This window comes from Kogia breviceps, chromosome 1 (genome assembly GCF_026419965.1).
Source record: "Kogia breviceps isolate mKogBre1 chromosome 1, mKogBre1 haplotype 1, whole genome shotgun sequence".
NCBI lineage: Eukaryota > Metazoa > Chordata > Mammalia > Artiodactyla > Physeteridae > Kogia > Kogia breviceps.
The window spans coordinates 198,328,380-198,349,528 of record NC_081310.1 but is presented as its reverse complement, the minus strand read 5'-3'; the positions used below and the strand labels follow the sequence as shown (position 1 = coordinate 198,349,528).

The 21,149-nt window shown below is 53.1% G+C and overlaps 1 protein-coding gene across 2 annotated transcripts in view; it reads right to left on the bottom strand.

The window, feature by feature from the left end:
• NPHP4 (nephrocystin 4) overlaps positions 1-21,149 on the bottom strand; it is a 142,669-nt gene that overhangs the window by 96,761 nt on the left and 24,759 nt on the right. For both annotated transcript variants that reach the window (XM_067018657.1, XM_059039299.2), the window contains exons 4-6: positions 15,110-15,282; positions 13,759-13,823; positions 11,080-11,235 (exon numbers count right to left, since the gene is read on the bottom strand). In XM_067018657.1, coding sequence (XP_066874758.1) covers positions 11,080-11,235; positions 13,759-13,823; positions 15,110-15,282 — 394 coding nt within the window. The remainder of the gene's footprint in view (positions 1-11,079; positions 11,236-13,758; positions 13,824-15,109; positions 15,283-21,149) is intronic.

The window sequence follows — 21,149 nt, the reverse complement described above, 5'->3', positions numbered from 1 at the left end:
ATGACAGGAAAAAAACTGTAAAAAATACAAACGCATGGAGGCTAAACAATACGCTACTAAATAACCAAGAGTTCACTGAAGAAATCAAAGAGAAAATCAAAAAATACCTAGAAACAAATGACAACGAAAACACGAAGACCCAAAACCTGTGGGATGCAGCAAAAGCAGTTCAAGAGGGGAGTTTATAGCAATACAATCCTACCTCAAGAAACAAGAAAAATCTCAAATAAACAAGCTAACCTTACACCTACAGCAATTAGGGAAAGAAGAACAGAAAAACCCCAAAGTTAGCAGAAGGAAAGAAATCGTAAAGATCAGATCAGAAATAAATGAAAAAGTAATGAAGGAAATAATAGCAAAGATCAATAAAAGTAAAAGCTGGTTCTTTGAGAAAATAAACAAAATTGATAAACCATTAGCCAGACAAATCAAGAAAAAAAGGGAGAAGACTCAAATCAACAGAATTAGAAATGAAAAAGGAGAAGTAACAACTGACACTGAAGAAATCCAGAGAATCATGAGAGATTACTACAAGCAACTATATGCCAATAAAATGGACAACCTGGAAGAAATGGACAAATTCTTAGAAAAACACAACCTTCCAAGACTGAACCAGGAAAAAATAGAAAATATAAACAGACCAATCACAAGTAATGAAATTGAAACTGATTAAAAATCTTCCAACAAACAAAAGCCCAGGACCAGATGGCTTCACAGGAGAATTCTATCAAACATTTAGAGAAGAGCTAACACCTATCCTTCTCAAACTCTTCCAACAGATAGCAGAGGGAGGAACACTCCCAAACTCATTCTATGAGGCCACCATCACCCTGATACCAAAACCAGACAAAGACGTCACAAAGAAAGAAAACTACAGGCCAATGTCACTGATGAACATAGATGCAAAAATCCTCAACAAAATACTAGCAAACAGAATCCAACAGCACATTAAAAGAATCGTACACCATGGTCAAGTGGGGTTTACCCCAGGGATGCAAGGATTGTTCAATATATGCAAATCAATGAATGTGATACACCATATTAACAAATTGAAGGATTAAAAACCATACGATAGGGCTTCCCTGGTGGCGCAGTGGTTGAGAATCCGCCTGCCGATGCAGGAGACACGGGTTCGTGCCCTGGTCCGGGAAGATCCCACATGCCGCGGAGCAACTGAGCCCGTGAGCCATGGCCGCTGGGCCTGCGCGTCCGGAGCCTGTGCTCTGCAACGGGAGAGGCCACAACAGTGAGAGGCCCGCATACCGCAAAAAAAAAAAAAAAAAAAAAAAAAAAAAAAAAAAAACCATACGATAATCTCAATAGATGCAGAAGAAGCTTTTGACAAACTTCAACACCCATTTATGATTAAAAACTCTCCAGAAAGTAGGCATAGAGGGAACCTACCTCAACATAATAAAGGCCATATATGACAAACCCACAGCCAACATCGTTTTGAATGGTGAAAAACTGAAACCATTTCCTCTAAGATCAGGAACAAGACAAGGTTGGCCACCCTCACCACTATTATTCAACATAGTTTTGGAAGTTTTAGCCACAGCAATCAGAGAAGAAAAAGAAATAAAAGGAATCCAAATTGGAAAAGAAGTCAAACTGTCATCGTTTGCAGATGACATGATACTATACATAGAAAATCCTAAAGGTGCCACCAGAAAACTACTAGAGCTAATCAATGAATGTGGTAGAGTAGCAGGATACAAAATTAATGCACAGAAATCTCTTGCATTCCTATATACTAGTGAAGAAGAATCTGAAAGAGAAATTAAGGAAACACTCCCATTTACCATTGCAACAAAAAGAATAAAAGACCTAGGAATAAACCTACCTAAGGAGACAAAAGACCTGTATGCAAAAAACTATAAGACACTGTTGAAAGAAATTAAAGATGATACAAACAGATGGAGAGATATACCATGTTCTTAGATTGGAAGAATCAACATTGTAAAAATGACTCTACTACCCAAAGCAATCTAGAGATGCAATGCAATTCCTATCAAGCTACCAATGGCACTTTTCACAGAACTAGAACAAAAAATTTCACAATTTGTATGGCAATCTTGAGAAAGAAAAATGGAGCTGGAGGAATCAGGCTCCTGCACTTCAGACTATACTACAAAGCTACAGTAGTCAAGTCAGTGTGGTACTGGCACAGAAACAGAAAAATAGATCAGTGGAACAGGATAGAAAGCCCAGAGATAAACCCACACACATATGGTCACCTTATCTTTGATAAAGGAGGCAAGAGTATACAGTGGAGAAAAGACAGCCTCGTCAATAAGTGGTGCTGGGAAAACTGGACAGCTACATGTAAAAGAATGAAATTAGAACACTCCCTAACACCATACACAAAAATAAACTGCAAATGGATTAAAGACCTAAATGTAAGGCTGGACACTATAACACTCTTAGAGGGAAACATAGGCAGAACACTCTAAGACATAAATCACAGCAAGATCCTTTTTGACCCACCTCCTGGAGAAACGGAAATAAAAACAAAAATAAACAAATGGGACCTAATGAAACTTAAAAGCTTTTGCACAGCAAAGGAAACCATAAAAAAGATGAAAAGACAACCCTCAGAACTGGAGAAAATATTTGCAAACAAAGCAACTGACAAAGGATTAATCTCCAAAATATACAAGCAGCTCATGCAGCTCAATATCAAAAGAACAAACAACCCAATCCAAAAATGGGCAGAACACCCCAATAGACATTTCTCCAAAGAAGATATGCAGATTGTCAACAAACACATGAAAAGATGCTCAACATCACTAATCATTAGAGAAATGCAAATCAAAACTACAATGAGGGGCTTCCCTGGTGGCGCAGTGGTTGAGAATCCGCCTGCCGATGCAGGAGACACGGGTTCGTGCCCTGGTCCGGGAAGATCCCACATGCCGCGGAGCAACTAGGCCCGTGAGCCGTGGCCGCTAGGCCTGCGTGTCCGGAGCCTGTGCTCCGCAACGGGAGAGGCCACAACAGTGAGAGGCCCACATACCGCAAAAAAAAAAAAAAAAAAAAAAAAAAAAAAAAACTACAATGAGGTATCACCCCACACCCATCAGAATGGCCATCATCAGAAAATCTAGAAACAATAAATGCTGGACAGGGTGTGGAGAAAAGGGAAAACTCTTGCACTGCTGGTGGGAATGTGAATTGATACAGCGACTATGGAGAGCAGTATGGAGGTTCCTTAAAAAACTAAAAATAGAACTACCATACGACCCGGCAATCCCACTACGGGGCATATACCCTGAAAAAACCATAATTCAAAAAGAGTCATGTACCACAATGTTCACTGCACCACTATTTACAATAGCCAGGATGTGGAAGCAACCTAAATGTCCACTGACAGATGAATGGATAAAGAAGATGTGGCACATATATACAATGGAATTACTCAGCTATAAAAAGAAACGAAATTGAGTTATTTGTAGTGAGGAGGATGGACCTAGAGTCTGTCATACAGAGGGAAGTAAGTCAGAAAGAGAAAAACAAATACTGTATGCTAACACATATATATGGAATCTAAAAAAAAAAAAAAAAAATGGTTCTGATGAACCTAGGGGCAGGACAGGAAAAAAGACACAGATGTAGAGAATGGACTTGAGGACACGGGGAGGGGGAAGGGTAAGCTGGGACGAAGTGAGAGAGTAACACTGACATATATACACTACCAAATGTAAAATAGCTAGCTAGTGGGAAGCAGCTGCATAGCACAGCGAGATCAGCTCCATGCTTTACAGACCACCTAGAGGGGTGGGATAAGGAGGGTGGAAGGGAGAGGCAAGTGGGAGGGGATATGGGGACATATGTATGCATATGGCTGATTCACTTTGCAATACAGCAGAAACTAACACAACATTGTAAAGCAATTGTACTCCAATAAAGATGTTAAAAAAACAAAAAAGACTCAATGCTGATGAAACTGTGGTGAAAGGAACACTCTACCTTGCTGAAAGGTTATAAATCAGTACAGCTAAGAGGCAATTTTCTCTAACTTTGTGTGTGTCAAGAGCCTTAAAAATGTCCATATCCACCTTCTGCCCCAGTAATGCCACTTTTGAATCTATTTAGCAATATATCAAAGATGGAAGCAAGGTTTATTTGCAGGACTACTCATTAGAACATTATTTATAACAGTCAAAAATAAGAAACAACCGGATGTTCAATAATAGGAGAATTTAAATAATCTATGGCTCATTCAGATAAAATGAGAAGAAAATCATATTCTCAAAGATTATTTAATAATCAAAAAGTAATCATGATATTGTAGGTGAAAAAAACAACATATAAAACTGTGTATTATTAGTCCATTTGATGACAATTTTATTTAAAATATATGCATTTACATGTATACATGTATATCATTTTTTTGGAGTAGTTGCTCTGTTCTTGTGTTTCTTTTTTTTATTGAAGTATGATTGATATATAGTGTTTCAGGTGTACAGCAAAGTGACTCAGATATATATATATATATTCTTTTTCAGATTCTTTTCCATTATTGATAATTACAAGATATTGAATATAGTTCCCTGTGCTATACAGTAGGTCCTTGTTATTTATTTTATATATAGTAGTGTGTATATGTCAACCCCAAATTCCCAATGTATCCCTCCCCGCCTTAGCCCTTTGGTAACCATAAGTTTGTTTTCAAAGTCTGTGAGTCTATCTCTGTTTTGCAAATAAGTTCCATTGTATATTTTTTCAGATTCCACAGATAAATGGTATCATATGATATTTGTCTTTCTCTGACTTCACTCAGTATAATAATCTCTAGGTCCATCCACGTTGCTGCACATGACATTGTTTCATTCTTTTCTATGGCTGAGTAATATTCCATTGTATCTATGTGCCACATCTTCTTCATCCACTCCCCTGTCAATGAACACTTAGTTTGCTTCCATGTCTTGGCTATTGTAAATAGTGCTGCTATGAACACTGGGGTGCATGGATCTTTTCGAAATAGAGTTTCCATCTTTTCTGGATATATGCCCAGTAGTGGGATTGCAGGATCATACAGTAACTCTATTTGTAGTTTCTAAGGAACCTCCATACTGTCCTCCACAGTGGCTGTATCAATTTACGTTCTCACCTACTGGTTCCCTTTTCTCCACACCCTCTCCAGCATTTATTGTTTACAGACTTTTTCTCTAATTTTTTTTTTTTTTTTTTTTTTTGGTGGTACGCGGGCCTCTCACTGTTGTGGCCTTTCCCGTTGCGGAGCGAAGGCTCCGGACGCACAGGCTCAGCGGCCACGGCTCACGGGCCCAGCCGCTCCGCGGCATGTGGGATCTTCCCGGACCGGGGCACGAACCCGTATCCCCTGCATCGGCAGGCGGATTCTCAACCACTGCGCCACCAGGGAAGCCCTTGTTTACAGACTTTTTGATGGTGGCCTATGCATGTATATCTGTAGGCAGTAATCACAGATTATTTTATTTCCCTCTTTGTGGCTTCCTGTACCTTCCCTATCACAAATACATGCTAGGTTTGATGGATACTTCTGAGAAAGTGTATGTATTCCTTTCACCATTTTTTAATTGTTTAAAGCAGGTCAGTTGATGAATCAGACCCAATTAAAAGTGCAGGTATCATTATTCACAGTAGCCAAAAAGTGGAAACAACCCAGTATCCATCCACAGATGGACCGACACGCAAAATGTGGTCCCATCCACACAACAGAATATCAATTCAACCTTAAAAAAGGAAGGAAATTCTGGCATTCGTTACAACATGGATGGACGGTGTAGACATTATGCTGCGTGAGATAAGCCAGTCACAAAAAGACAAGTTCTGGATAATTCCATTTATATGAGGTACTTAAATTAGTCAAATTCCAAGATGGAAAGGAGAATGCAGGCTGCCAGGGGCTGGGGGGGCGGGGGATGGGGAGTTAGTGCTTCACGGGTGCGGAGTCTTGTTCTGCAGGAGGAGAACGTTCTGGAGATGGAGGGCTGCTCAAGGATGTGAATGTTCTTAACGCTACTGAACTGCACGTTGAAAAACAGTTAAAAGAGTGCATTTTATGACACGTCTATTTTAGCACGATTTTTTTTAAGTGCAGAAATATACAAACTGCAACCTTTCGTGAAATGGTCAAGCAAGTGGCCGAAGCACATCCTGAACTGGGAGCCTCTGTCGGCGGGGCAGGGAGCGGGGGAGGGCAGGGCGAAGGGTCCACCTCCTGCAGCAAAGGCGCAGGAAGCCGGGGCCTCCGCGGGCAGGAAGCGGCACAGGTTGTCCGCGCAGGATTTCAGGAGCGATGCTGGCGGGACCCAGAGCAGGAGGCGAGTGGGCAGAGACGGGGCAGAGGGCAGTAGGAGGGGCACGTGAAAGACGCCTGTCACCCCCTCAGCTTTGCAGACTCCATGTTGTTGGCATTCTGCAAGTTAATTCATGTGTCTGCAGTCCTCCTCCAGCGATTTCAGCATTTTTAACACAAGACCGCTCGCTGCCTTTTTCCGTGACCCTGAGCTGCATGACCCTGGCTCGCTGCTCTAAAGCACCGACAGGCTCGTGTGCTGGTTACCAAACAATCCCCCTCCTCTTGATCGCAGTTAAACTCTCGGCCAAAACAGGTGTTCAGACTCAAGTGGTCCAGGGCTCTGTGGGCAGTCACGGGGGCGGGGGGAGGGGGTGTCCAAGTAAGGCGGCCACGCCCCTCCCCCAGGGGGAGGTGGCCACGGCCCCCGAGCTCCCTGTACTCCTCGCGAGACCCCCTGACCTCCCCCCAGCCCACACTCAGGACCCACACACACACTCTGGGCCTCGACGCTGTCGGGACCATCTCACCCTGCCCCCCACCTGGGCTTCCATCACTCAGCCCAGGGAGCCGGGCCGCCCCGGACACCCCATTCCCTCATCTCTGGGGCAGAGAGCAGCCTGGGGGCGCCCACTGAGCCCACGGGGAAGGACACGCGGGCTGCACCCGGCACCCTCTCCCCAACAGTCCCGTGCTGAGCAGCAAAGTCACCCGACCCCAAAGGGACACCCCGACGTGTTACCTGCTCACCTTCCCCCCACGTCCAGCCCTGCTTCCAGAGACGCGTGAGTGGGAAATGAGTGCCCTCCCCCGGGGCTGCTCCCGAGGAGGGTCTAAGTGGCCCCCAAGCCAGGGGTCACTCCGTGGGCGACAAGCACTGGAGCAGAGAGAACGGCCACCCGCCAGGCCCCCGTCTGCAGGAACAGAAGGAAAACCCAGGACCGACGCCCTTCCCGACGCAAGTTCCAAGCCTGGCTTGGCCGGGGACCCGCTCTGCGAGCTTCCAGAAGCCACGACTGAAGAAAGCACAGCCCTGAAGGGCCCTCCCGCAGGAGACAGGTCCGAGCTCCCAGGTGTCCTGCGGCAGCCACAGGGTGGCCACGTCGGAGGAGCCTTCCGGCTCAACTCAGGGCAGGACCCGCCTGACCGAGGAACGGCAGCCCACGCTCGCTGGACCCTCCCTGTGTCCCTCTCTGGGCCGGTCCTCATCATGTCCCCATTTTCCAGAGGAGACCGGCCACGGCGGAGGCCTGCGGCCATCACACGGGGCCGGGAGCAGATCCCGCGCACCACGGCGCTCTTCCCCATTCCAGCAGCGCCCACAAAGCACAGCTTTGCCGTCTGACATTGTCCGTCAGTCAGTCAGTCAACCGACCAGCGTCAGCAGCCAGGGCAGACGCCGGGGCCTCGGCAGAGCTGACCTCCCGGGGGCTGGGGGGTGGGGGGTCGCCCTGCCGGCCCTCGTGCTCTGCAACTGGGTCAAGCTTTCAACGATCTGTTGCCAAGTCTCTGGACAGGGCTGCAACTCCCAGCGACAGCACTGCTCCCGCGGGAAGAGAAACCCTACTGCACAACGAGCCATCTTCTTCCGAGACTCCCCGGAATTGCACCGCAGGGAAAATGGGGGCCGCTAGAACCCCTCCGCAGTGACATCCTTCAGGGAAGCGCTTGGAAACACCCGAGACGCCCGAGGAGCTCCCCGCTAGGCCCTAACGACGTCCCCCCACCCGCGGACCCCAGCCTCCCAGGGACACGGCTCTCCTGCCGAGGGTATTTCATCCTCCAGAACGCACCTCACGAGACAGAACGCTGCCGCAGAGGCGGCAAGAGAACGCAAGCGAAATTCAGGAGTGATTTAGGCGGGAGTGGAGATGAGCTTGAGCCGGTCCACACCTACTCGGAAACACCTCCTACTGCCCGTGAGGGCCGTGGTTAGACTGTGAGGTTGGCCCTCACTTACCCTCATCTGGGAAAGATGCCCTGATGCTCCACTGGGAATACAGGGCTGCACCCCCAGCCCCAGCACGGGGCCTGCCACGCGTAGGCGCTGCTCCGCAAATACGTGCTGAGTCGTCAACAAATACGTGAATGAATCAACGACTCGGTTAGTACATAAAAGGCAATACACCGAGCTATTAGCCGTGGTTTTCTCTGGGAGTGAGATTGGAAGGGAAAACTTTCAGTCTTACCGAATTCGCTGAATAAAGATTAATTCGGTCCTTTGAACTTGGCCTAAGAGGGCACAAAGGACCGGAGTCTAAGCTGCAGGGGCACGCCAGCCCCCGGCTCACAGCGGCGGCGGGAAGCCCTGTCCCCCTCACTCCCTCTCCGCAGGGGACCGCGGTCACTATCCGGGAATCTAGAAGCCACGCTCCCGGACTTGGGGAGGGCGGGCCGTCGGCACAGCCCGGGAAGCCCGGGGGGAGAACCCCACCGCTACACAAGGTGCTCAGGCTTGGGGCGCGGGGCCCCACCCGGGACCTTGATGTTGTTTGTTGAGACGCAGCACCGGCAGGTGGGGGCTGGGGGACGACCTCAGGTAGGCAAGTCGCGGGCCGGCCCGGGGACACACCAAGCTAGGGGAGGCCGCCGCGGGGCAGACGGGCAAGTCAGTCCTGCGGACGGCGCTGCCGAGCTCGGGTTTAACAGATGACGAAGCCGGGGCTGGAGGCAGCGGGCTGGCGGGTCAGGCAGGGCGGGCTGGCCCACACGGCACAGAGCTGGCACGGCGACGCTCGACGTACGGGAGGGAGGGAGGGAGGGAGGATGGGGTCCCGGGGAGCAGCGGCAGTGAGCCAGGCCAAGCAGGGGACGAGGGGTGATCGACAGCGGGGAGCCCCCCGCACTGACGCGGGGCCTGTCTGGGCACCCGAGCTTCTCCTTCGCCCGCCAGGAGGGACACAGAAGCAGGTCCGAGCTCCGCTTCCGTGTTTTCATGTTTTATCTGCACTTCTACTGACACCCACTGGGGATGGATGCACCTCAGGCCTCAAGAACATTCTGTTTAAATTCCCAGGATCCCAGGTCGGAAAGACTCGCAGAAGCTGGGCTCCCCGCGGGCGCGCACATGGGTGCCTAATACCCGCGTAGTCAGAGCGGTGCTGACAGCGGCCCCCCGGCCGGCGGGAGGGGGCTCGGAGCCAGATGCAGGTTCCACCCTCTCAACCCCGACGGCACGACCAGGAAGGAGGCTCTTCTCCCTCTACCTGCCTGTGACTCGTAGCTTCTCCTCCCTCCCACTTGGGTGAACACGGGTGCATCACAGAGGGCAACACAGCTGCCCACGGGGGGCTTCAGGAGGGTGAGAGCTCGGTGACCCACGGCAGATCCAAACCTGGGACCCCCTCCACCCCCCGCCCAGCACGTGCTCCTGTTCACGGTTCACTGGCCATTTCCCTCATGTATCGTCGTCTCTTCTCGGAGACGCTGGAGAGACAGTGACCTCGTGATGGTGACGGCCACCGTGCAGCCGTCCCAGGAGCTCATGCACTCAGATAACAAGGCCTGCACCCCAGCCTGGACCGCAGCACCCGGGCCACGCGCAGGGACGTCGCCACTGAGACGTCGCCACTCTCCCTCCTGGAGCTGAGCCGTCTCTTCGGGTCCTGAGCCAAACACTCAGCACCTCCCAGCTCTCCTCCCCAGCCACTCACACCCAAAGCCACATCCTGCCCCTCCTGGACGGGAGCTGCAGCCGGCCCACCGGGACCAGAGGTTCCGGCAGCCCCAGGTGGGGAGGCTGGTGCGGTCCCTCCTCCTGGACTCTCCCAGACGGCCAGGCCAGAAGCCCCCAGGAGAACTCAGAAGAGGCACGAGACCGAGGAGGGGAGGCCCGGACCTCGGCCTGAGAGGAGAGCAGCCCTCACGGTGACTCGTGGCTGTGAAGGGCTGACCCACACCGACCAGGAGAATCAACTTCTAAAAGACACCCAGACCCAGCCCTGAGCCTGTCCCGTGAACCTCAGTTCCAAAGTAATCGAGCAGCTTCACTCACAAGTTGAAAGGCAGAACAGCCCAGGTGTCCACGCACAGGTAAGTGGATAAACAAAACACGCTCCATCCACACAGTGGGGCACCATTCGGCCTTAAAACGCAAGGGAATTCCGACACACAGAACAACAGGGGTGAACCTGGAGGCCATTATACCCAGCAAAATAAGCCAGTCACAAAAGGGCCAGCGCTGTAGGATTCCACTCCTAGGAGGTCCCTAGAGGAGGCAACTCATAGAGACAGACAGCAGAACGAGGGGGGGGGGCAGGGCCGGGGCGGGGATGGGGAGGCAGCGTCTAGCGGGACAGAGTTTCGGTCTGGGACGATGAAAAGGCCCTGCAGGTGGACGGGGAGGATGGCTACACAACAGCGTGAGTGTCCCTGACGCCCCCGAACTGCACACTTGAACATGGTTAAAGTAGTAAATTTTATGTTTTGTCTACTTGACCGCAATTCAGAACTGACAGTAATTAAGCCACTGATATGGTGGCCCAGTTAAGGGTGGGGGTCTGATGGCAACAGCGGTTTTTCTGGCCACAGTCATGCAGACATGGGCTGTTTGTCTTACAAAAGCATTTCTCGACGAGAGAAGGCAGAGACGACCCGAGGGATGTGAGGTGTGTCCAGGAAGGGACCGTGAACCGGACGACAGTGCTGCCCTCCCCCGCCTCCCCCGCCTCCTCCCCCTCCCCCCACCACCAGGCGGTGTGCTGGGGGGCCCAGCCAGCCCTCACCCCAATTCCCGCAAGGTCTGCCCATGAACTAACAGACACTCACCAAGTGGACAGAAACAGAGGAGCCCTTACCCGATTCTCCATGAGCTGGAAGGAGGCCAGGTATCTGCTGCAGACCGGACACCAGAAGGTTCTCGGGAAGAAGGTGGAACACGGGCTCCAGGAGCGGGTGTGGCTTCAGCGTGTACTGCAGGCTGCAGTTCTCAATGAGGGTCATGTGCTTGTTTTCTGAGGGAGAAAACACCTCCTGTGACAGCCCGAACCAAGGCACCTTCAGGCAAACCGACCAGTAAACTGAGCATCTTGGAAAAGATCTCAACAAACAGGAAAAGTATTTTTCTAGGGAGACAAGGGAATTGCTCTGTTTGCTCAGCCAAAGAGCAAAAAAAGAATCAATCCTTAAATAACTCTCACTGGTAAAATTGCAACGAAAGAGATCCTCATTTTTGATCCGACATAACGAAATCTCTCCGCTCACCTCTTCCCCGAGAGCAGTGAAGTCAGGCATCGCTTGCTCCCATAATCAGAGGGAGCCTATAGAAGGTCCTCTGACCGGAGGCCCGCACCCCTTTCAGTCTCAGCCTTGCGTCCGTCAAGACCCACAAAGCAGCAGGACTAGGCCCTGGGTGGCCAGTGGCTTCCAAGACAGAGTCCTGTCCTCAACGAGGGACCATCCTTCTGGGGTGACTAAGACACAGGCATGCCGACATCCATAACACACAGGAGAACCCCAAGGAAGGCTCGGATAATGTGCTAGGGGAAGTGCAAAGGGGGAAAGCGTCCTGGAGAAAGGAACCACTGGGAAGAGCTCAGACACAGAGCACTCAGGAAAGTGGAGGGAAGGGCGTCAATAGAAACTGGGTTGGGAGGGACCACAGACATGCCCTCAACGCATTCCCATCAAATGGTCCATCTTGCTTGGGCTTGATTTCCTCCACTGATAGGGGACTCACCACCTCCTGAGGCATGCTTTGTGATGCTAAATATTCGTTAGAAGAACAAAACTATATTATCAAACACCAGATTTTTAAGATCTAACCACTCTAAACGTGAGCTGTGCTTACTTCAGAATGTTAAGTACCCTGAAAGGCGCTCTGCTACGTGGCTGGCTGGTGAGCACGCTGGCACCACCTCTATGGAGGGCAAACGGGAAATAACACAAAACTGTGAACGCACAGGCCCTCAGACCAGCAATCCCACTTCTGGGAGTTTACCCTACAGATTCAAGTGCACGCTTGCAAAAGGGCAGATGTCCCCCGCAGCAAAGGCTTCAACCCTCTGTTCTTACAGAACTGCCCCAAGGGTCCATTTGTGGTGCGCTGTTTCAATCACAAACAGCAATTCAATGAGACGCCACACAGCTGTAAAAAGAACGAGCGCGCTTTCTAGGTACTGGTATGAAACATCCTCCAAGATAAATCTTTAAGGGGAAAAAAACAGGTCTGGGACAAGTAAACGGAGGCAAAAACAGAACAGGGAGATGCACGTTTGCTTGTGTGTCATCAGAGGGCCTAGAAGGACCCACAAGATCCCAGAGAGGAAGGTGACCTGTGGTGCAGGTGAAGGGCCGGGCAGAGGCGGAAGGAGACCTCACCTGAACCTCTTCATACTATTCAACACCCTGAATTCCGGGTCATGTGACTGCATTACCCAGCCAAGAAAAACAGTCCCACGCTTTTAGAAACGCCCCCGAGAAGATGAGCTGCCGGCCTGTGGTGGTCCCTCCCCAGGCTCCCCTCACATGGCCGCAGCTCCCACACCCTCCACCGGCGCCCAGATCCGTGGGCCTGGAACAAACCTGGGGGCTGTGTCTGCTGTTCGAAAGGTGCTGGGTCTAAGGATACTTCAGGAGAGAAAACGCCGGCAGGTTAATGATTAAATGCAATTGGGAAATAACCTAAAAGCCAGTCTTATCAACAAAACCAAGTTTCTGACCGATTGTTCCCCTATCTTGAGATGTTTCACCAAATTCAGAGGGACTGGCTGGGCCGGGGTAGGCTTGGGATTTTCACACAGGCTGGGTGCCCGTCGTGGAATCTGGGCGACATCGCAAAGAGACAGAAGGTCATCCTCCCCCCCCCCGCCAAACAGACCCACCTCCACTGCTTGGCCCCCGTCCACACTCCCCGAGGGCCAGCAGAGCCCACACGGGCCCCTGAAACAGCCCGTTAGCCCATCCCCCTGCTGCCCCGCACGCCCTTCCGTCCACCCTCCGCGCGGCCCGCGGCCAGGGGGCCGCGGGTCCCTCCCACGGGTACCCTGACTGCTCCCGGGGAGAAGCCACAGAGGCAGGGCGCGAGGCCCACTCTGCCCAAGGCCGGCCGCTCCGCGCGGGCCCCACGCCTGTTCTGCAGGATGCCGCTCTCGTCAGGCACTGCCGGACACCTTGCTGTGTTGGAGGTGACCCAGGGACTTCGTGGTCAAAGGCTTCCTGGGACAGCCGGTGGGCAGCGATGGACAGCAGCTACTTCACACGGGGGCAGAGCTGCCACCCCAGGGCCAAGGAGGCCCACGGCCCGCCCACCCGGTGGCCCCCACGGGGCCGTCTTCACACAGCTACACCATCCTTATAGGCTCGTGTGTCTCAGATCTTCAAATTATGTCAGAACTCCAAGCCCCATGTTACACGTTCCCCAAACCTATTAACAACTCAGCTGAGCTGATGCGCTTCTAACACTCAGGGAAGTCATGTGTGACGAAGAGGTGCTGCTGAGGCGGCAGAAGCAGGCCTGGCTGGGCCTCGTCTCTTACGTTCTACGGGGTCCCGGAGAAGCGGGTGCAGGAGGGCTCGGGGGCTGCCGTGATACAGTCTCAACCTGCAAAACAAGACCCGGGAGACGCAGGTCGGCATCTTGCATTTACTCGTGGGATGTCAGCGATGCTTCTCGAAAGGAAGGCCTTGGGGACCCCAGCACCACACCTCCGGGAGCCTTCTCGACCCTCCGCGGGAAACAGACGGCCGAGGACAGCATCAGAGCCGCGAGCCCTCAGCCCTCGTGGCCGAGCAGGTCCAGCACACACACAGCACGGCCCGAGTGCAGCCTGAGAACCTCAGCGCCAGAAAACAATGCCCGGGGAGTCGGTCGTGCTTGGAAATGTCCCAAGAAAACAACGTTTGAGGGGTTTCCACGATTGTGTGTCTGGAGCGGTGGTTCTCAACCCGGGATGCTTTTACCGTCGGGATGTCTGGTAAAGTCTGGAGATACTTTTGGCTGTCACAGCTGGGCCGGGAGGGGGCTGCCTGGCATGTAGCGGGCAGAGGCCAGGGCTGCTACGGGACCTCGTACACTGCACGGGACAGACCCAAGTGTCCGCGGAGCCAGGGCTGACGAGCCCCGAGCTACAGGGACGACGCAAACCCCACCGCGGCTGAAATGACCGCACACCGCCTCGTCCATCCGGGCACGCGGCCAGCCCCTAACGCAGCAGAGCCTGGCACACAGCGGAACCCCAGCCAGTGTCTGCTGAGTGGACACCCACTGCTCCCTGGGCGCCTGGCTGGGAAGAGCCTACCGTTTACACTCCGGACCCTTAGGAGGTGGGCGCTGCACTGAAGATGAACTCAAAGCGTTTAAACAACCGGCCTAAGACCCCACGGGAGTAAGTGATGGAGCGGGACTCAGCCCTTGTCCCCCTTACGTCAGACCCGCCCCCCCACCAGGGCCAAAGCCTGTCCTGCTCCCCCCTGGAGAACGATGGCTTGCCTTATTCAGAAACAGTAAGCCCAGTGACAACCCAAAGCAAAAATACCCCCCCAGGGGCTTCCCTGGTGGCGCAGTGGTTGAGAGTCCGCCTGCCGGTGCAGGGGACGCAGGTTCGTGCCCCGGTCCGGGAGGATCCCACGTGCCGCGGAGCGGCTGGGCCCGTGAGCCATGGCCGCTGAGCCTGCGCGTCCGGAGCCTGTGCTCCGCAACGGGAGAGGCCACAACGGTGAGAGGCCCGCGTACCGCAAAAAAAAAAAAAAAAAATACCCCCCCAGGAGACTGTGATGAACACACATGCTGACAAATTCCAAGCTGTCTAGTCTGGACAAACAATGAGCCGGTAAATCACCACAGAAAGCCGCTGGAGACCCCAGCGACGGGGAACATGAGGCAGATACCGTTTGTCCTGGGAGGCGGAGGTAGGAGATTCCGGGCTGCTGCTGAAGATCCGAAGGATGCCAAACCCACAGGACAAAGTCTGAAGGGTCCCGTCCCGTCTCCTGCCCTCAGCGACCACTTCCAGCACGGCCACGATGTTCGGGTGACTCAGGGACGTGTGAAAGTAGAAGGGCTGCAAAAGAGAAGCCGGGGACGGGCCGAACGCTCGCGAGCCGCGGAGAAGCAGCACCTTGGGGGACGCGGGTGCGCTCCCGCCTCGCCCCTCCCCCGTCGCCATGCCAACGTCCCTCCCGGGCGCCAGAGGGGAGACGGGGCCCGGTGAGCGACCCCCTCACAGCTCCTCCTTCCAGGGTGCCCAGCATCTGGGACATCAAACTGTTGGCTTCTCCTACGGGGCCTTTCCAGCCACAGAAAATGCCAACAGACCCAGAGCCTCTGGAGAAGAAAGGGGCTGGGGCAGCCTCGCACGCCACGCCCATCACCCGGGAGGACCACGAGCCCAAAGACATACGCAGCGCCCCCCGGCCCCACGCGCCCGCTGAGCCGTTGCATCCAACACCGCCGGCAAACTTCAATCGCAGCTTTTGCCAGGGTTGACTCTCACCCCTGTTTCGTGCGGAAATACCATGAGGCTGCACCTGCACGAATTTTGTTTAAACGAAGCAGGATCCTCAGTTCGGAGCCCAACTAACATCTTTTTATGATGAATACTGCTGTGGAATTTTTTTTTTTTTTTTTGCTGCTTTGGGTCTTCGTGGCTGCGCGTGGGCTTTCTCTAGTGGCGGCGAGCGGGGGCTACTCTTCGTTGCGGTGCGCGGGCTTCTCACCGCGGTGGCTTCTCTTGTCACGGAGCACGGGCTCTAGGCACGAGGGCTCAGTCGTTGTGGCTCGCGGGCTCTAGAGCGCAGGCTCAGTAGTTGTGGCGCACGGGCTTAGTGGCTCCGCGGCATGTGGGATCTTCCCGGACCAGGGGTCGAACCCGTGTCCCCTGCATTGGCAGGCGGATTATTAACCACTGCGCCACCAGGGAAGTCCCACTGCGGGATTCTTTATTATAGGAGTTGTGGACCCAAGCCAAGTAGATGATACTCAAATTGCTCCTAAAAGGTTTCCCACTTGTGGCCTCTCCATCCTCTAAGGTACAGATGGCAGCCCTCACTCTCACCGGGGGAGGGGGGACACGGGCGGGTCAAATCCAGCTCCCATCGCTGAGATGCACCCTCCCAAGTGAGAATGGAAGCACCTTCCCTCTGCTGCTGTTTTCTGGTCTCCTGAAACCCAAAGCAGTTGCTCTCAGCTAACAAACGCCGTAGACACAGAAGACAGAAATGGAGGCACTAACTGGGTTTGCGAATCTACGGGCAACAAGCATCCCAGGAGCCCAGGTCAGCGCTGACCTGAGGCTCTGGACCCGAGTGGTCGCCGGAACCCAGCGTCCTTGTTGGGGCGAAGCCCAGGTGTAGAGTCACCAGCAGAACACAAAGACCACCCTCCCCCCAAGGCAGGGCCGGGCCGGGCCGGGCTGTGGCAACGTGACTTGAACTTGGGACAATCCCCCATTAACGAGCCATTACCATGGTGTCACCGAGAAAACGTTTACTGTAATCACAGGCTGTCAGCCCAGGATAACAGAGAGACACATTAAAACATCAGCCATGAGATATAAATCGTTATTCTATTATCTTTTATTGAAAAATGATGAAATAGTGACCACTTACAGCTGACAGGTGGTTGGACCAAGAGAGAATTATGTTTCTGTTTCCAAGACTCAAGAACTGTTTCTACAAAGGGCTGCTGTAACGTCAAGTTTGTCATTATCTCACCTCTCGTATGTACACCTGTGCGTATCAGTTTTAGGAACACTACCCACTTTTCCTCTTGGCAGTGAAACATTGTCAGCTCTGATGCAAAGCAGCAGGAAGCCTCCAGCTTAGAGGTCACCTTGAACTCCTTTCTTTGCCTGGAGGCAGTGGACCTCCTGCTTTGGAGACATCCCACATGTGGATTCACGGCTGTTGCCTCTCCCTTTCCTTTACCACTGAAAACGATGATTCTGAGACCGAACCGACCACGGAGCGCCCCGGTCTGTCTCCAGAGACTCCACTTTCACCAGGAGGGTCGGCCTGGGAAGCTCCGTGAATCACAGGGCGACAGGAGGTCTGAGGGTCTCGTCCCATCGTTACTGTTGGTTAAGGATGGATGCTTTTCCAAACATCATTGATTGCCCCTCTCGTGTGGGCACAGCGCACGCTAAAGAATTTCTAAGGAACCTGGAAAACACCGATCCAGCCCTCAGCAAGTTCAAAGTTCAAAGGTAAAGGCTAGATTAGGCAGGTAGAAAATGCACGCCCTGCCCAGGGCCGACCAGCTCGGGGAGGGGGAGGGTCGGTGGAAGCAAAAGCCTCCTGGGATGAACCACACAACTCTGCAGCTTCAACCCGTGTGTGTGTGTGTGTGTGTGTGTGTGTGTGTGTGTGTGTGTGTGTGTGTGTTTGGGGGGGTCACCTGGAAGCCAGGCACTCCCCCACCCCCAGCCCCGTGGGCTTGGCCAGACATCTCTCTCAACCGCGGTCGAGCAGCGCTGCAAACCAGCCCTCCAGTGCCGGGACGCCTCAAGAAGGCCGTGCAGGATGCTCGCAGATGCATCGGCTGCCACCGCATGATTAAAAGCTGGAGTCAAGCGCATCGAATTACCTGCCAGAGAAGCCGCGGGAGATGACAGAGCGGGGCTCGGGCTCTCCCCCGCATCGCATCTCACTCACCCCCTTGACAAGGTGCCTCCCCGACAGGAGACACAGGTTAATAAATCACAGAAATGCTCCTGTCTTAACGCCTGCATCTTCAGACACACGGACACCACTTTGCCTCGGGGCCCAGATTCCACTTTCACCCACACGATTGGGCCTCAGATGATGTGCCTTCATGGAGAGGTTGCAGCCTTGCGTCCCCGGCCACACCTCCGCTTGATCTGCCCTAAGTGACACGTGCTCTTCGGTCCCAGGCTGAGGTCAAGGCCACAGGAGAGACGATCAGAAATTAAACTTGTGCCTCCCAAACCACTTTTTTTAAATCAACCTTTAATAGGATGTCTTCAGGAAGGCGGATATATCACAAATCCCTCCTGCAGCCAACATCTGCCAGCTCAACTTTCCACCTGAGGCTCGGAGCAGGTTCCTACACGCAAAAGCCGCCGCAAGACTGAGCGCTCCAGGCACAGTGACTAGCCAAGCAAAGTTGCCAAAGCGCCTGGGAAGATGCAAAATCTCTAATTCCAAAGTCAGAAGCTTCCGCTCATCCGGGGTGGGGTCCACCGTTATCCACAGGGAGGGACACAGCCCTGGAGACAGCCCCCTGCCAAGAGAATTATCTGTGGCCCAAAGTGTCCGCGGAGCCAGGGCTGACGAGCCCCGGGCTACAGGGACGACGCAAACCGCACCGCGGCTGAAATGACCGCACACCGCCTCGTCCATCCGGGCACGCGCCCAGCCCCTAACGCAGCAGAGCCTGGCACACAGCGGACCCCCAGCCAGCGTCTGCTGAGTGGACACCCACTGCTCCCTGGGCGCCTGGCTGGGAAGAACCTACCGTTTACACTCCGGACCCTTAGGAGGTGGGCGCTGCACTGAAGATGAACTCAAAGTGTTTAAACAACCGGCCTAAGACCCCACGGGAGTAAGTGATGGAGCGGGACTCAGCCCTTGTCCCCCTTACATCAGACCCGCCCCCCCCCTAGGCCAAAGCCTGTCCTGCTCCCCCCTGGAGAACGATGGCTTGCCTTATTCAGAAACAGCAAGCCCAGTGACAACCCAAAGCAAAAATACCCCCCCCCAGGAGACTGTGATGAACACACGCCAGCATAAGCTGACAAATTCAAAGCTGTCTATTGTCTCCACGTGGTAGACAGTTAAATCACCAAACAGTACAACTGAATCCCAGTGCTGGAAACATCACGGAGAGATATCCTTTGCCCTTCTATTCACTCACTTATTTCTGTCCCCTTCCTACCACCGTCCATTCCTGGCTTGGTGTCCCTGGGACTGGTTTCTGTTGAGCTGGAGAGTAGAGAAGCCCTGCTCGGGTGACACGGCTGCGGCCAGGCTCTCTCCGCAGAGACGAGGCCCGGCAGTGAGACTGGATTCCTGCTTTGCAGATTGTTTACCACAGGAGCAGCTCTTGGAACATGTGAGAGGTGTGAGGAGAGGGCAAAGGCACGTTCAAGAACCCGGAGGTTAACCGAGGCACGGCGCAGCCTCCCAGAGTTTCGTTTGGACACGCCGACACTCCTTGACAGCCTCCACTTTTTTTTTTTAATTTTATTGAAGTCGAGTTGATTTACAATGTTGTATTTCTGCTGTACAGCAAAGTGATTCCGTTATACATATATACACATTCTTTTCTATATCCTTTTCCATTATGGTTTATCACAGGATATAGAATAGAGTTCCCTGTGCTACACATTAGGACCTTGCTGTTTATCCATTCTCTACACAACAGTTTGCACCTACCAACCGCAAACTCCCAGTCCTTCCGTCCCCCACATCCCCCCCCTTGGCAACCACAGGTCTGTGCTCTGTGTCTGTGAGTCTGTTTCTGGTTCGTAGATAAGTTCACTTGTGTCGTATTTTAGATTCCACGTATCAGTGATATCGTATGGTATGTGTCTTTCTCTGCCTGACTGACTTCGCTCAGTAGGATCATCTCCAGGTCCATGCACGTGGCTGCAAATGGCATGACTTCTTTCTTTTTTAGGGACAGCCTCCACTTTGAAAGGGAGTCGCCTCACTCTCGTTACTCTGACGAACAAGAACGTTCAGCAGCTGCTTGCTCTTGGCTGGCGACGGGAAGAGGAGGCGGCCCGATTACCCGTGTCTCTCGGAGGCCAGGGATCCAGCTGTGACTTCAGCAGCACCTCGGGCTGAGACGGGTTCAGGAGGTACAGCCTCCTGGTCTGGGTTCCGGCTGCCTGTGAAGAACCACTAGGGTTCCTGCCAGTCACCCACGTACAACGAGCAAAGGAGGAGAAATGAGCCTGTCGCTGAAAGGCTGAGCGTGGTTGGTCAAGGAGAGAATCTAAGGGAGAATTAGGTCCATCTCAGAAAGGAAGTGTGGGAACGGCACGGTACTGTGGCTCCCGGATTATTTTTTAAAGATTATCTGTTGAGAGGCTGAATGAATGATCAGCCGTCTCAGCGCAAGTGAAGGCCAATTCCTCTCCACCGAGGGCGGCCTCGAAGGAGAGCACCTAATTCTGAGTCCGAGCTGAGAGGCCCGGAGCCGGTCCCCTGGGCTCCGCCAGGCAGAGCCAAGAGGCTGGGACAAGAGGGCATCTGAGCACAGCCTGAGGAATTCATCACTCGCAGAAAGAAACACCCAGCTCGGGCTCAAGGAAGGACTTCTGTTTTCCCCAAGTCCTTCCTCAGGACGTTGTTTGCAAAGTAATAAAATAACATCTTCTTTCAGGGCTGCATATTACAGTGACAGCTCAGTCAAAACCCAGAGCCCACGCGGCTGATTCAGGAATCCACGCGTAGGCCGGACAGCCACGCCAGTTCCAAAGATGGTCCCCCGCTACTGGCCGCTGGCGACCTCCCGTCGTATCACCACCAAGCCACGGCTGATCGGCAGAACCAGAAAATCCCAGGCAATTAGTAAAGCCAGAGGAAGGTCATCACCAAATTTCAGAATCACCTTTAAAAAGGGCAAACTGTGTTTCTCTCTATTCCCATAGGCATGGACGCAGAGCTTTGCTCGGATGATGAGACCACAAAACCAGTCCCTCCTGCTTAATCTAGGCCACCTTGGGAACGCTCCGCGTTTCATGTCAACACGTACAGACACGTATGCACGCAGGTACACACGCAGGCACGCGCACACACGGCGAAGGGGGATTCTCTTTAGTTAACTAAGCTCTGAACGTCAAGGACGGGAGGACGGCGCCGGGCAAGGAGGATGCTGCCGAGTGGCTCACCAGGACCGGTGTTCCTGGGGCACCAGCGGCCTCTGCTGCTCGCCTTGGGCATAGCAGCTGCCGCACAGCTC